This window comes from Cucurbita pepo, chromosome LG03 (genome assembly GCF_002806865.2).
Source record: "Cucurbita pepo subsp. pepo cultivar mu-cu-16 chromosome LG03, ASM280686v2, whole genome shotgun sequence".
Lineage (NCBI taxonomy): Eukaryota > Viridiplantae > Streptophyta > Magnoliopsida > Cucurbitales > Cucurbitaceae > Cucurbita > Cucurbita pepo.
The window spans coordinates 4,526,074-4,542,529 of record NC_036640.1 but is presented as its reverse complement, the minus strand read 5'-3'; the positions used below and the strand labels follow the sequence as shown (position 1 = coordinate 4,542,529).

The 16,456-nt window shown below is 33.3% G+C and overlaps 1 protein-coding gene across 1 annotated transcript; it reads right to left on the bottom strand.

The window, feature by feature from the left end:
- Positions 1 to 68: 68 nt before the first annotated feature.
- On the bottom strand, positions 69 to 14,467 carry LOC111791107 (protein AAR2 homolog). Its single transcript, XM_023672311.1, has 14 exons — positions 14,389 to 14,467; positions 14,186 to 14,286; positions 12,925 to 13,007; positions 10,399 to 10,456; positions 9,815 to 9,874; positions 9,400 to 9,529; positions 7,845 to 8,068; positions 7,634 to 7,726; positions 7,492 to 7,563; positions 6,503 to 6,535; positions 2,894 to 3,025; positions 2,379 to 2,435; positions 380 to 475; positions 69 to 307 (listed from the first exon to the last, which is right to left on the bottom strand). Exons 1-14 carry the CDS (start codon positions 14,408 to 14,410, stop codon positions 284 to 286), a joined length of 1,185 nt encoding a protein of 394 aa, XP_023528079.1. The 5' UTR covers positions 14,411 to 14,467; the 3' UTR covers positions 69 to 283.
- Between the last annotated feature and the right edge of the window lie 1,989 nt (positions 14,468 to 16,456).

Genomic DNA, 16,456 nt, shown 5'->3' with positions numbered 1-16,456 from the left:
TTGGTGTGTATGGTCTAGATCACAGAAAAGGATCTCTAGAAGTTCAGTAGAACAGTGAGGCAAGGTTCTAGGCTAGATAAATATTATAACCCTTAATGTTTAGATTTGTAAAAGCCAAGTACTCTTCTAGATTTGTGTCAAACCCACCATTATCCACAAATTTTAACGTTCATCATAAAGCATAAGAAGCTAAATTGAAGGGGAAAAAAGAAAAAGAAAAAAAAACATTATAGACTAAAATATATAACTTGAGACCTCATGACGACTTAGAATCATCCAGCCTCTAATCTACAACTACAGGAGCAAACTGCAAAAGTAAATAGGCATATATGTGAGAGAGAGAGAGAGAGAGATTATAGCAAGGTAAACATTGACTGACCTCATCATCTTCATCGAAAGAAATTCCATCACTTGTAGCGTTGTTTTGGAATTTCCAGTCCAGGCTGTTCTCTAGCAGTTCCTTGAGTTTCCTTGTCTGTGGCGGAGGAATTTAGTGCATTAATTAAGCACTTTCCATAATTATTAAATCACCATGGGAGTTACAAAGTAGTAGATAGAGGTACAAAAACTCCAGCATAGAAATTCAAAGAGAATAATATAATTTCAAGGGATAATTAATTCTGCTTTTTATGCTTTTTGTCTTTCATTTTATATCCCCAGTGGGGAAGCTTGTACTTTTGAACATTAGTAGTTTTTCAAGAAACAGCTACCTCCCTCATAAATAGGATGCCTTCTTAAACCCTCAATTTTCCAACTCCTTTACAAAAACTTCTAAAACACTTTCTAGATACAATGATCTTTTCTCTTATTCCCCTACGGATAAATTCTTTGTTCAAAATAATCAACCAAAAAACCGTAAAGTTATGACTATCAAATGTATCTTCCTTGACTATGTATCAAATATAAAAGGGTGCAAATGTCAGCAATCCAAGGAAAACTAATGATGGACCGTCTTTGCCAGAAATCGATGAAACCTTTAACTATGTCAAAGATTGTACTGTATGATCCTTTCATCCAAAACTCTAGTATCATTGACCAGCACTCTTCAAGAGTCGAATAAAGATATTCATAGTCTATACTAGAAGGAAAAAGAACATGGTGTCCCCTAACACTCCTGACTGAAGATGAACATGTGTCCTTGAACAAACTCCTACGAAAACATTCGAACTTTGAGCAATTTCCTACCTCTAGAAGAAGGCCAAGCAGCACATTCTAAACACCAACTCAAATAAGATTTTCGTTTTGATAATCGAATAGACCAAACTCATTTGCACAGGATAATGAAGCAAATCCACACAAAGAACTTTTGAACCAACGAAAATGAGATTAAAAGGGGGGATCACCAGCTTGTTGGCCATGTCTTCAATAAAGAAAATACCCTTCTTGACCCAGGTACAAAAGCATCTATGGTTGACACAACTCATTAGATCCAGAACCAAAAGCTGAAAAACTGATGTACTAGATTGATGACTATAAGAAGAATCGGTTGAAGGCTAAGGAAGAAACGATATTGAATCCGTTCTCAGATGAAAATCAGATGAGGACTCTGAAGTAAGAATCCGGAAAAAAGCAGAGAACTTTTTTTTTTGGGGGGGTGGAGGGGGGGACAAATTCACGGTACTATGAGTGAAACAGTTCATCTCCCAAGGAGAAGATGGGGTTTGGTAGTAAAAGGAGACATGTCCCTGCAACCCAACAATTTCATACTAACGAGGAGGAATGTTTACTTACGAAATATCCATCTTTGATCCTTTGAGGAACGTGCCGCACCAGATTGACTTCATCCTTGGCACAATACTGCCTCACCTTCTCCATTATAAAATGAGCCCTCAAGAATCTAAAGCACTTGATAGAACATCGCTTAAATTGGATGATGCCAAGAAAGAAATAAGAAACTGGTGCTCAGGCAAGAAACGAGGATATGGTTGAGAAAACCATTTACAACTCCCTGGAGGAATCATAGAGCCAAAAGAAACCATGAACTTGCCTCATCCATGAGTAATAATTCATAGAGAGAAGACATAGCAGGCCAATGCACAAAAAGAAAACACAGGTGGTGGGGGAGAAAGTTTACTGCCTATAAGTTCTTAAAGATGGACATGGAAATTTTCATTTTCTTGGGAGGCTTTAAACGTACTAGAACATGAATAAATCTGAGGGCCTATACCAAATTCGTGTAGGCTTGAACACTTGAATTCACAATATAATACCACCGTATAAAAATTTGGAGTATGCCCATAAAATCTTTTGAGATTTTGTTAAATTTCAAACCTGCATCTTGGAAATGGTTAGAACAACCAGGTAAAAATTATATGAAATATGCTCGATGCACATACCCACAACAGAATAATTATATGAAAAAAGTTCGATGCACATACCCATGTCAGAAGATCCCCATCAACAACTGGAGCCTCCAGCACCAATGAGAAGAAATCCTGCATGATATTGATCATATTTTAGGTAATAGGCAAATGTAAATCTCAATAACATCACCCATTAAAAAAAATTAATTCAGCATTAACCTGCAATAAACAAGTCAGAGAATCAAAATGTAACATATATGGATCTCAAATAATTGAATACTCACTCACCATAGATAACTGGAGTGAGTGTAACATAAGGATAATTTCAAAATACATGAATGATAGGTGTGATAGAATATGGATATAATATTAAATAGATAGAATAAATTAGCTTGCACAAGAGATTACGTGTTTGAATCATTTTCTGACCAATTAACATTAGCGATCACTTGTTAAGCTTTGTGTTAATTTCCAAGCCCACAAATGAGGAGGAACGTTAAGAATATGCATAAGGAATTATAAATCCCGTCTATAAACTTTTAACTTTTGGGTAAGCAAGGGGTTTTAAAATGATCATGATACTACCTTACCTTACATAGATGATATAAGAAACTATCAGCAGAAAACCACGATTCATCTAAAATTGTTGATGATCGACCCTTGTCATTAGAATGATCTTTCTCTAATCCAAATTTCAATTGATGGTAGATGACCTTAATGAACTGCAATAATTCTTGAAAATGTCAGACATATAAACAGAACAGAACAAAGTTAATCGTAACAGAAGAAAGTGCAAGCAAGATTTCACCAGCATTTATGCTAAAACGTTCCATTTATTAGAAATTAATTAGGGTTATACACAACTTGCACACAGCAGAACATGCTTAGACATGGTTGACACTAAAATTCAAGCCTAGCCTATGTAGGCCAACCCTAAAAACTAAAGAACAAAAATATTACTAATGAAAAGAGAGATTCCGTAACAATTTCTAATCCGTATATAATAATATTCTTAAACTACTAGCCTAATTACACCTATGAATTTACTTGGATGGACAAGAAAATTGTATTCGCTTGCCTCCACCAAATCCGTTCATTCATTGCATTCTTTCTACTTCTCGTCCTTTTGTCACCAACCTAGTCACACACTGGTTATGTTTGCACAATGTTTTTGTTCATGTTATGGATTGATTCATGGCATTCTGTTCTAACCCTTATTTCATTCGTGTCTGTGGCTGTTCATGGTTGTTTGGGTCATTCGTTGATGATGACCATCAATTCCCTTGCTTGAGTCGTGCATTCAAGCTCTAGTTATTTTTCATAGGTAATTTTTTCTCGTATGTGGGTCTCAGTTCACTGATTTCTTTTAAGGTTTTTGGTGTGTGGTCTTCTACAAGGTTTAAGCAGCCACTTCAACCTTGGTTTTCAGCAATCACAAATGAAGAAACACGGGTTAGAAAGTATTAGGTTTGGAAGCTCCTCTTAACCTCTCGATTCCTCTCCTCAAGAAGAAGTTTATATGCAAATTATCCTTGGAATGAAGGATAAGGCTAATGGAAACTTGGTGTACATGTTGAGAAAGTTTTTATATGGAATAAATCAGTCCCGACCCGCATGGTTTGATAGATTCACTAAAACACAGAATAAAAGTGGTTATTATCAAGGTCAAGTCAATCATACCTTGTTCGTGAAATTCTCAAATGACAAAACTGCAATTTTGATTGTATACGTGGATGATATTATCATTGCACGGAATGACCTAGAAGAGATTCTCAACATTAAAAGGATGCCTATCAACTGAGTTTGAATTCAAAGACTAGGAAAGTTTGATATATTTTTTTGGCTATGGAAGTGGCACAATCCAAGAATGGTATTGTAATTTCTCTGAAACTATATTCTAGATTCGTTAAAGGATACCAGAAGTCTTGGGTGTAGATCTAGTGAAACATCTACGGATTTAAATTTAGCTCTACATCAAAGTGAAGAGGTTATTCCAATTGACAAGGGCGTGTATCAAAGGCTAATTTATCTTTCACATACCAGGCCAAACATTGCAAACTTTGTATAACATTGTTAGCCAGTATATGAACAATCCAAATGAATGGCATCTTGGCTAATTTATTCCAATTGACAAGGGCGTGTATCAAAGGCTAATTTATCTTTCACATACCAGGCCAAACATTGCAAACTTTGTATAACATTGTTAGCCAGTATATGAACAATCCAAATGAATGGCATCTTGGCTAATTTATTCCAATTGACAAGGGCGTGTATCAAAGGCTAATTTATCTTTCACATACCAGGCCAAACATTGCAAACTTTGTATAACATTGTTAGCCAGTATATGAACAATCCAAATGAATGGCATCTTGGCTAATTTATTCCAATTGACAAGGGCGTGTATCAAAGGCTAATTTATCTTTCACATACCAGGCCAAACATTGCAAACTTTGTATAACATTGTTAGCCAGTATATGAACAATCCAAATGAATGGCATCTTGGCTAATTTATTCCAATTGACAAGGGCGTGTATCAAAGGCTAATTTATCTTTCACATACCAGGCCAAACATTGCAAACTTTGTATAACATTGTTAGCCAGTATATGAACAATCCAAATGAATGTCATCTTGGGGCTGTAAACTAGGTCTTGAGATATTTGAAAGACACTAAGTCATGGACTATTATTGAAAAAAATCGTAAAAGACAGGTAGAACTGTACATTAATGCTAGTTGGGCCAGAGAATTAACTGATCGAAGATCTACAACTATCTAGCTCGCACTTCTAGGCAACGTTAGATGACATGAACAACGTTTTGGGGCTGTAAACTAGATCAGGAACACTAGATCGCACTTCTAGGCCATACCAACCAACAAGGCCAAGCAAGGAGGACAAGCCTCAATGAGATATGACTACAATCGCAAGAAAGAAAGGGGCGCAATAGTAGTAAGTTTCATCCAGAAGATGTAAAAGGAAAGAAAAGGAAAGAAAATGGGGAAGAAGATGTCACCGCATTTTGTTACCTTATAGTCTAATCTCCCAAACAAAGAATACAAGATGAATATGTTTTGCCCCCTAAATCTAGTCCAATCACCACAAAATGGCCGCATTATCTTTTCGTCAATCAAGTAAGCTCAGAGATCATTTAGAACCACTTTCCAAACACCAAAAACCAAATAGATGCCAACCTTAAATTTTATGGACCAAAGGAGTATTTTTTCTCTTTAAAAATTATGTCTCAATGTATCCATGTCCAATACTACTGCTTTAGAAACTAACAAGTGATTGTCGTGTCGGTGTCCATGGTTCTTGAATTACAAGACCTTCATAAGAAGTCGAGACTAATGAGCTAGATCCCTTTTATACATGCTGGAATTAGTTTCTTATAGTAATTCTGAAAATTCTTGAGGGTGGAGGATGCCTCTGGATAGACCAAAATCCCTCCCCCCTTCTATGCCAACCAAATTATTCAGAGCTATTTGGAAGACCAAAACCCCAAGAAAGATTGGTATTCTTGTCTGGATTATGCACAAAAGTGGTATCAATACATAGTAGATTATCTTGAAAAGAAGCCTTCCAAATTTTCTTTTAAAGCTTCCATGTGTGTTCTATGCTAGTTAGGTCATGAAGACTGTTGGAGTCTAAATTAGACGGTTGTGAATAGAAGTACCCAATAATAGGATATAAGAAAGCAATCTGAAAGGAACAATTAACACAAATAATGAAGGCTACCAAAAGTGGTGAGCGCATTTTCAGCTCTGATATTTGTTAAAGAACTGGTGAGTTCTCATTCAATGTGTAGGATTAGTAAGGCATGCCAACCTAAAGCATCTAGAAAGATGATTTACAATTTTCAGCAAAAGAAAGCCAAAAGTACATAAAATTCCTCATGCACCCTTCCTGGCATAATAAAAAATAAAAAAACAATTAATACCGCAAGTGATTGGTCCTCCATTATGGAATTCGAAAGTGTCAGTTTTTCCCATGTGTCAACGCAAGAAAAGAAGATAAACTTTTTTTATAAGCTGGGATAAGGCCTCATTAGATAATCAAGATAGCTCCTTTATTTGAAGAGTGACATCCCACAGTTTCTAAAAGTTGTGCATCTACCTCCACCGTGAACAGTGCAACATGACAGCAATACACAAGAAGGGAACAAAACAATAACATTCAAAATAATTAAAAGTCACCGAACACACCTTTGTAAATAGTTGACTCCTTGTGCAAAAAGGCTGCAACAAAATGTGAATTCTTAAAATGTGGATTGACAAAATACCACTCAGCTAGAACAAGAAAAGCAAACTATGCCCCTATTCTTTTTCATCCAAGTTCAGATAACCTCACAAACTAAGGGTACAATCTGGCATGCAGAGAGATATGTCGCAACAAAAAGAAATAACCTGGGCAGGAAAAAAATTGTAGCCTAACCATGTCCCAAAAATTTTGAACTCCCACGGAACAAAAAGATAGAACATAAAGCAAAGGATTTTCAGCAAAGTCAAGGGAGAAAATGAATAGGAATTCATGGATCGTCTGCAATATGGTCTTTTTTATAAATAAAAATAAATAAAATAAAAAAACAGAAATAGAAATAGAAATTTAGCCAATAAAATGGAAGAAATATCAGTCAAAAAATCAAGACATCCTTATGCCTAAAAAGTAACTCCATCTAGAAAAGAACCAGTAAAAGAGGAAATATGGAAAGAGAATTCACATTCCAACCCAATGCTAAGAGTCTAATATTTTTGCTTCCTATAGATATACCTCCTACGTTGTAAATTAGAAATGTCTTTTATAAACATCATGGATATTACATTCCTTTTGTAAATTCCAATCATCAATGAAATTGTCTCTTGTAAAAAAAAGAAAAACAGAGGATTTAGTAGAAAATAGAATTGCATTATTTGTTTTCACCATTTTTAAAAATGCATATGGTAGTAGTAGTAGAATGGTTGGTTGTAAATATGTTTCTTAGTTGTAATCATGTACACTAAGTACTAATTACAATCAATGAAACAAGCTTACATTACAAACAAATAAAAAATTGCTCCAAATATGAGGAATGGTAGAAGAAAGTTTCTCTTGAACAAAATAGTCTAAGAAAAGGTGGAACTCTTATACAAAAGTTCAATCAGAAAAAAAAAAGTTACCCAAAAGTTACACGTCATAGTTGGAATGGAATACTTACAGCTTCTGTACACTCAAAAAACAGGCTAACTAATGATTTCCACTGTAGGAATCCTTCAAGTGATTGTCCCATCTGCACAACGTTAGACGTTACAAAGATCTGCCAACAAAAGGAGAAAACTCTTGTCCACGGCAATACTAACCAAAAATACAACGAATGCAAACTGTAGCTCCCCAAGGAGTAAGTCCTCTGAACCTCCAAAATCCTTTTTCAGTAACTTTTCGAGTAGTAAAGTCTACAAAAGTCATAACAATCATAACCAAATTAAGAAACAATTCCCAAAAACAACTGTTGCAACAAAATGATTTTTCAGCAAGGTCATATGTTGAAGAATTCATACCAGTACTAATTACCTTATCAAGATTCAAATTAGTAAGTTCTTGCCCATGAACTCCTCTCTGTTTGATAACATGGGGAATTTCTGTGTAATAACATTTTCTCCTCTGAGACGAATCAACATGCATTGCAAACTTACTAGCCTTCAACTGATCATCCAGGACTTTCTCAATTGCAGACTTGGAAGTGCTTTGAGAAATTCCAGGTTCACAAGCCACGCTAATGTCACCTCCAATAGGTTCTGTACATTAAATACATTGTCTGGAAATATGAATATAATTATTATTATTTTTAACAAGAAACAAAATGAACTTTTCATATGCAGGTTACATCTGTAACTAAGCGTGACAAGACAATACGTGAGTTTCAAAAGCTACAAAATAAAGACCTCCCCCTCTCTATATATACATNTTTTTTTTGGGGGGGGGGGGGGGGTATGTATTTTTCTTTTTCAAAAAGTTACGATACTAAGAAAGAAAAAAAGCTAAATAATTAACAAACCATCTCTTCTCTTCACGACACATAAAAACCTTTTTTCTCTAATAAGAAACCAAGATTTCATTAAAAAAATATGAAAGAAAATACATGTCATGAGAGAAACAGCCCCTCAAAAAGAGTCACAACACTAACTAAGAGATAACACCAATCCACAAGAATATGACCTGCTGTATGGGTAACATTATCACACCCCGATCGGCTACAAACCAGGTGCAGAATCGAGATTTAAGTCCAATTTAGAGCTTTGTTGAGATCCTATAGGAGACAACCCTAAAAGGGTGGGATAAGCCCATAAGTTTAGCCCATTGGCCAAACTCAGCCTATAACCATACTTCGTGTTTTCTTCCTTGGAGTTCTTTTTCTACCAAGCTAAACCTTCTCTCATTTTCTATTTGTCAAAATGGCAAACGAACATGGTAGCTTGAATGTGGCTTACCTCCTTGAGCATTATAATACTTTTGATAAAAATAAATAATAAGATAAAATACAACTAATGTTTCAACATACGAATGTCAACACCTATACTAATCAGGACAGCAATAGGAAATGTTGAACTTTCTAATGAATTACAGTCTTCCTTCTCAAACTTTAACAGAAACATTACAGCTTTTTGGAGCTATGAACCCCACAATGAAACAAACAAACCAATCAAGATGCTAGAAAAAAAAAAAAGAGAAAAAAAAAAACAATATGTAGAACGGCGAGGGGAAAGGCTTAGCAAAATATAAAAAGGGAATGAGAAAAGACAGAGGAAGTAACTAAAGAAACAAATAGAAATGAATATTTGGGGTTATGATAATTTTTCAAATTCTTGCACAGCTAGTACTTCGATAAGGTGGTAAATTATGATACAATTATCGTGGCCAAAATCATGCATAAAATTGCCTAACTCAATCAAAACAAACTATGTAGAATTATCACGAGACTTATCATCAATAATAATACTTTTTACTCCAATCTTTGCCAAATAATCATAGCCAAGGCCACAAAAAGTAAAAGAAACTTTACACGCAAAAATGCAGCAAAAAGTAAACTGTACACGTACGAGACACTGAAATAGAAAAGGGTGCATGCCTAGTCGTTTAATTGTGGTACAGTTGATGTGGTTAGATATTCGCTTCCATTCTCCATATTGGCCCAAATTATACGGACCAAGTTGTCTGTCGAACTCTAGTTGTCTAACTGCTTCCCCAAATCGCTGCTCCTATTTGAGGGATAAAAATATCAATAGGTAAAATATCAATCAGAGGACTTTGTTCGGTCTGTTTTGAGGCAGAAAAATTGAAGGCCATTGTTGGTGAACATACACCTTGCTGGGCCTAGCTCCTAAAGTTTCTAACTTTTAACAAATCAAACTTGCTACATCACTTCATAAACTCTAAGATAAAACTCTTGCAAAAAGACTCAATTCCTTAATGAATTTTTATAGCTTCTAACTACTAAATACTAATGAATCTTGAATAAATAAATAAATAAATAAAATGCAAACCTCTTCTTCTGATACTTTAACAAGTCGCTCCTCCCTCTGATCCCACTTACGAACAATAACCTATTTCAACCAAAAATAGGAAGTTCCACCTCAAATGCACGCATGGGAAATTTCCAAGACTAAAAATTCGTAAATGAACCATCAACACATTTTAGCAATGCAGGGTTTCAAAAGCAAACAAATCATAAAGACTGAAACTGGAAGTGTGGTGGAAAATTTTAGGTNAAAAAAAAAAAAAAAAAAAAAAAAAAAAAAAAAAAAAAAAAAAAAAAAAAAAAAAAAAAAAAAAAGAGAGAGAGAAGCCATTTAAAGCCTAATACATTGTTCCTGTTCCACGCTAGTCATTGGCTTTCATTATTTAAAAAATAAAATAAAACTGGTACACTTTTTTCCTTTCCTTTTGCTATTCTTTTATCTTTTTTATAATTTGATCAACCAGAACGATACCCAGCGGGGTAGAAGCAAGCAATCCACTCAAATGTTAATAGGACTTGAACATCATTTACATGTGAACATCATTTACAAAAAAGCCAGTAATTGGTGAAAACTCTCTGCCAGTAATTGAAGTATATGAGAAGTCAAACCTCAGAGGAACCAGCATCTACAAAAAAGCCAGTAATTGGTGAAAACTCTCTGCCTTCTCTACACATAAATATTATAGAATAAATTTATACACAGTCAGGAAAACTATCTTTAGAACAAAGGATATAGATAAAATAGTTCTCATAAAAAAGTTATGGATAACTTCTTTGTTTTTTGAACAGGAAAACTGAAACTTTTAATTGATAGAGGATTTAATGCATGGACCTTAAATCAACCTATTCTCACAAACCTACCTTGTTTCGTTCTTTCGTGCATTTCAATTAAGCCTTTCTCAAATGATGGAAGATTTTGATACATGAATCCTAGTTATTATATATTCTCATAAATGTTATTCCTAGCTTTCTTGCATTTCAAATTAAGTTCTCCCCTTCCTTCTCTTCCCAAATTCATGTATAATTGAAGGCAATTGTTTCTCCAAACTCTCCATAATAGTTTATCTATCACACATTTGAAATTAATAATTGTTCCTTCTATTAGTTGATTGTGGACAATCCTAACTTCTCTTCACCAATGCATTCAAATCAATCTGAGCTCCTATTTGTCTAATCTTTGAATATATGTGCCACCATCTATTTTTGGTTATGTCAAATCTCTCAGGGTACTTGTATGTCTCTAAATTTACTAAACAAAATTTGTTACTTGGGCTAGATGAAATCACGTAATAAGGAAGATCTCCTCCCTCTAAGATTCTTCCAAAACATGCCTCCTTGACTAGCAAAGTTGAATCTTCGCCATTCCTTTACCTTGAGTGTCCACTTGGTAACCAAAACAAAATTCTTTTTGGTAGTTTGTGATTGACAAGATTCCTAAGAAACTCAGACTGTTGGAGGTGCTTCAGTATAGCAAGGGGCATTTGACTCTTTGTAATACAATTTGATACTGTATTCAATTATAGGTATTGTCACTTTTTCTTATGCCTTCTTTTTTTCTTTTCTTTTTTTAATAGAATAACTGTACTCTGACTTCATTCAAGGTCCACTCAGATAGGGCCGTGCCGAATTTTCTCAGTTTAACCTTATGCCAAAAGGAATTGGACTTCTGATGAAACTGCCACAACCGAGTGAAAAGAGCCTTGTTGCAGGCTCTCACATTTCCAATCCCTAGAACCCCAAAGTCCACATGCTTTGCAACCATCCCCCTCTTTATTAAGTGTGCATCTTTTCCCGTCTTCAACCCTCTTTCCAGAGGAAATACCTCCTACCCTACTTGAAAGTTTTACTCACCGACATTGGATCCTAAAAAGGGCTAAGAAATAGGTTGGAATCCAACTCAAGACAGACTGGATAAGGGTATGTCTACTGCCTTCCGAGAAGAACTTCCAGTTCACCAGGATCTTGAAAAGGGCCAAGAAATAATTGGAACCCACCCAATTAGTTTTCATTTTTTCCCTTAACCATCCTTTGACTGTATGTGAAAATATGAGCTTGGAAATGGCATTCTTTCTTTTCTTTTCTTTTTTTAATTAGAATTGTTATGAATTTTTTGAATTTGAACTCCCTTATTCTGATAATTTCAATCAATGGATTTTTTAAAATGTAAAGAAATGGGATGGTGCTGCAACAATTTGAAATGTAGGAACCAAACAGAAACTAAACTCAAAATAAAAGGGTAAAATGCAACACTTTGAAGCCTATCACCCAAATGGAAAATAAACTCAAATCTCAGGAGTAAAGTGTAATATTTTAAAATTCAAAGGGACTAAAAGAGTATTTCTTTTTCCAAAAATCTTTCATCGGAGCAAAATAGGATTGTTTCTTTCATGTTGGACCAATTGGATGGCCTTTCTATAAATTTTTTGATCTCTCACATGCTTTTAGTCCTTTCCTTTTCATTAAACATAATGGATTAATAAATGAAGAGTTAACTACAATACATAAACACAAGGGTCAATAATTGATGTCATATGTCATCTCCTTTTTACAATTAAATAGATGAGTCGTGTAAAGTTATTATGAACCAATTAACTAGATATATCTAGTTATAAGCCTGTCACAATTAACTACATATAAGTATCTATAGAGCTCGATTAACATCATAGCATATGATGTTGCAAAATAAACATAAGGTAAAGATGGACTTAGACAAGCAATTATCAATGTGATGCATCATCTTTACATAGGCAGTTGAAGGAAATATCGCACGCACGTAGGTTTTCTTGATAAAAATGAATGAATAAAAGAAGAAGAAGAAGGAGAAATATAGCATCTGATAGTTTGTACTGTTGAAAAGATATAGTATCTATGAACTGATTAATGATACAACAACGTATAAAGCATTAGGTTGCTAAGATGTCATATAAAGTTAGAATTAGACAAACAATTATCAAAGTGATGCAGAATGTAAGGCAAGGCTACACAGGTCATGGAGGACATGAGCAGTAAGAATAAAATGTATGATGCATGGTATGACATCTTTATAAGAACTGATCAAATGCGTCACATCATGTAAGTCATAGTCTGCAACAATACAATAGATATATCTACATAACCTGATTAATGATATCACACCTGCTCGATGAGCTGTAATAAAGAAAATGTGGTCCTGGAGGAATCATCTTTATACCTTTGAAAGAAGGCCCTACAGAGAACATCTTAAGAAGGCAAACAACTATTAGTCACTCTAAATAAATTAAATTAAGCTACTTTAGTGCAATAATTACTGCAAATTACTCAAACTAAGTGTGAAGCTATTCAAATCTCATTGAGATTCATTTTATAATAGAATTTAGCCTACCACTGAATGCTCAAAAGCAATGTCTAAAAACTTCACTCGTGGTGAGAATAAAGCAGCCAAAATAAACATGGAAACAAATTTTAGTCAGAATATAAATATTGGTGGCTAGAACTATGAAACCAGCTCCTAATGTGGCTTTCCTGCCAGCCAAATAACAAGTATGCAGTGGTTTCAGCCAATTTATTCTAACAATGCTGGGAAATGCAGTATGATATGCCGTGGGAACCACGCCCATAACAAAAATAAACATTGAAAACAATATTAATAAGTAATATAATAATTATCAGATGCTAAAAAAACCATGAATTGAGCTCTTGCAAAGAAGTCAAAAAGTGTATAGTGGTTTTTGCAAGTTTTCAACTAAAAATGATAGGAATACTGGAGTGACATAAACGGTGAGAAGAAACATTGCCCAAAACGTTGAATACAAGATTTAATCAAAAATTCCAAGAATTAGCTGCTATGGCTATGAAATCGACTCATGATTTGGCTTTTCTACTAGCCCAACAAAACACTTTTGGTGGTTTTGGCCATTTTCTTCTCACATTAATTGGAAGGGGAGGAGTAAGAGTAACGTGAAACAATATTTAATCGAAAATTCTGAAGTATTAGCAGTTAAAACTATGAAATCAGGCCGTAACATGACTTTTCAGCCAGCAATATGGAGGACTACTATCCACCACAAAAACAAAACACTGAAAACAATACGCGGCAAAAAATATTGACGTATTAGCGTCTAAAACTATGAAATAAGGTGGCTCTTCAGCCAACCGAACAAGAAGCGCGTACAGATTTTGACCAATTTCAGATAAAAATTACTGGAAATAGAGAAGTAACGTGTAACAGAGAATCAATTTTTCGTTCAAGTTCCACAGAACCTAACATTGCAGTCACAAATTTCAGCCAGTAGCAGCAATAGCAGTTTGTCCTTAGCTAGAATGATTAAACATCTATTCCTTCCCCAACAGTACCTCGAAACTTCTTCAGAGAAAGAAAAACAAACAAAAAAACAGAAGATGCCTTTATCTGACTGACCTGAGTATCAATTCCAATAAGCGTGTACTGAGGAACGTCGAGGAGGAGAATCGTCGCACCGTGCTTTACAAGCTGTAGGGCAGTTTCAGGATCCATCTCAGCTTCAAAAAAACACAGCAGACACGAAAATTGAAGTTCAAATTCCTCTAGTTTCTACTGAAATTTATCGCGGAACACTGATTTCTTCGCTTAAACGCTCTCCCCTGGAGGAGGAATAGAAGACATTCAGGGTTCTTCCTTGTTTTGAAGTCGAGAAGACTCTCGAAACTATTTATAATCTCTCATTTGACAAATAAATAAATAAAATATAAAAATTTGCTAACGGTCGCTTTTCTTTCTTCTTTTTTTTTTTTTTTTTTTTTTTTTTTTTTTTCTTTTCTTTTCTTCTGGCAATATTTATTTGCTAACGGTCTTTTTTTTAGTTAGTTTAATGTTTTTGTTTCTTAATTTCTCTTATATTGAGCTTTTTTTTTTAATTAAAAATTCTTTTTTTTTTTTTACAGAAAAAGTAAATTGTCTTAATAAAAAATATATATAATGTATGTGTTTAAATTTTAAGAAAAATGTGTTTTGCTGTGTGTAATGCATGTAATCTTTTTATTATTATTATTTTTTTTTTAATAATCTTGAGGAAATATTTTAATTTTCTAACAATTTAATATTTATAATAAAAATAATCTCATCAAAATCAAGCTTTATTTTTTTAACTAAGCCTTATCATTTATAAACACCCAAATCAACTTCTCCATCCAAAAATTATTTGTTTAAGATTATATTAATTGCAATTATTTTCTATTTAAATTAATTAAATCATGTTTTTTTTAAGTGTATGTTAAGCGGTGAGAATGAAAGTACATGGATCATGTATGGTAAAATGTGACGTTTATGAATACAAATGTTATATGTTACGTCATGTTACTAAACTAGTGTTTTGTACATGAGATCTCGTGCATATATATGTTCATGAAAATCACACAGTATTGAGAATGTTCACTCCTTTTACGTAAGATTTGGCCGCATCATAGATGAACAAATGGTACTCCTTTAATTGGATCAATTTAGGATTCGAGGACCTATTTTTGAATTGAAACCTGTAATTCCGTCCATGGAATCCAATTCACGAGTCAAAACCCTACTTTCAACTTCTTCAACTTCGTTTGATTTAAATTAGATATAATTGAGTTGACGAATGTGCTGTGTTTATATTTAGAGAGACACCATGAATGAATCAACGATAAATATCTTTATGGTGGCCAATTTTGGAGTCGAATCTCTATTTTCTATTTGCTTCGAGAAACGTAAAACTTGTTAGACGAACACGACTCTCCACAATGGTATGATATTGTCCACTTTGAACATAAGCTCTTATGGGATTTTTAGGTATTTTTCAAAACATTACTTTTCTTTCCATTTTCTGATTTAAAAAAAATAAAATAAGAATGAACATGGAATATAATATATCCTCCATTGTCTTTTTCAGATTTTCACAAATACTCCACCAATTTTATTATTTATTATTTATTTTTATGTTCACTAGAGCATAAAGCTGGAATAAATAAAAAATAAAATAAATAAATAAAGGTGGCACATAAAGTAAAGAAATATATATTTTTTGTTATTTCTTTTCAATTTATAAATTAATTATCAATGGAAGTTTTTATTTTTTTTATTTTATATATATATATATATATATATATATATATATATATATATATATATATATATATATATAAATATTATGAATGTTTTAATAAATTGTGGTGCTTTTATATAGCTAATATATATGGAAAATAAAAAGAAAATAAATTAAAAAAATAACTAACTTTCCATCTCTTAAACTAAAATCCTTCTATTTGCTAATCATTAAAAAAAAAAAAAAAAACATTTATTTATTTGTATTTTTTCCAGTATCTTCCAAAAGCTAACTATGAACTTTTAATTCCCCTTTATCAACACTAATAATATTATACTTTATATTTTATTTTCACATGTTATATACTAAATATTCTAATTACTGATTGCGTAATTTAATTTAATTTATTTAATTTGCACTTGTAGTAATATGAATTATTAAAAAACTACAAATTTTATTATTTTATTATAATTACTGTAAATTTATTAAAAAACGGTCAAATCATCGTCTTAAAAAAAATATTACAATTTCAAAAATCATTTTCATGTTAATTGTTAAATAATTTAGTCTTTGCAAGTTGGAAGGCAGTTGGACAAAATAAAAAAATAAAATAAAAAATATATAAAAATATAAAAGGG

Coding starts and splice junctions, on each gene's coding strand:
- LOC111791107 (XM_023672311.1), bottom strand. CDS start 14,410: ATGTCTTCTATTCCTCCTCCAG. Junction 7,564..7,633: donor TTGCATTCGTTGTATTTTTG/GTTAGTATTGCC, acceptor AACGTTGTGCAG/ATGGGACAATCACTTGAAGG. Junction 2,436..2,893: donor TCTTATATCATCTATGTAAG/GTAAGGTAGTAT, acceptor AATATCATGCAG/GATTTCTTCTCATTGGTGCT.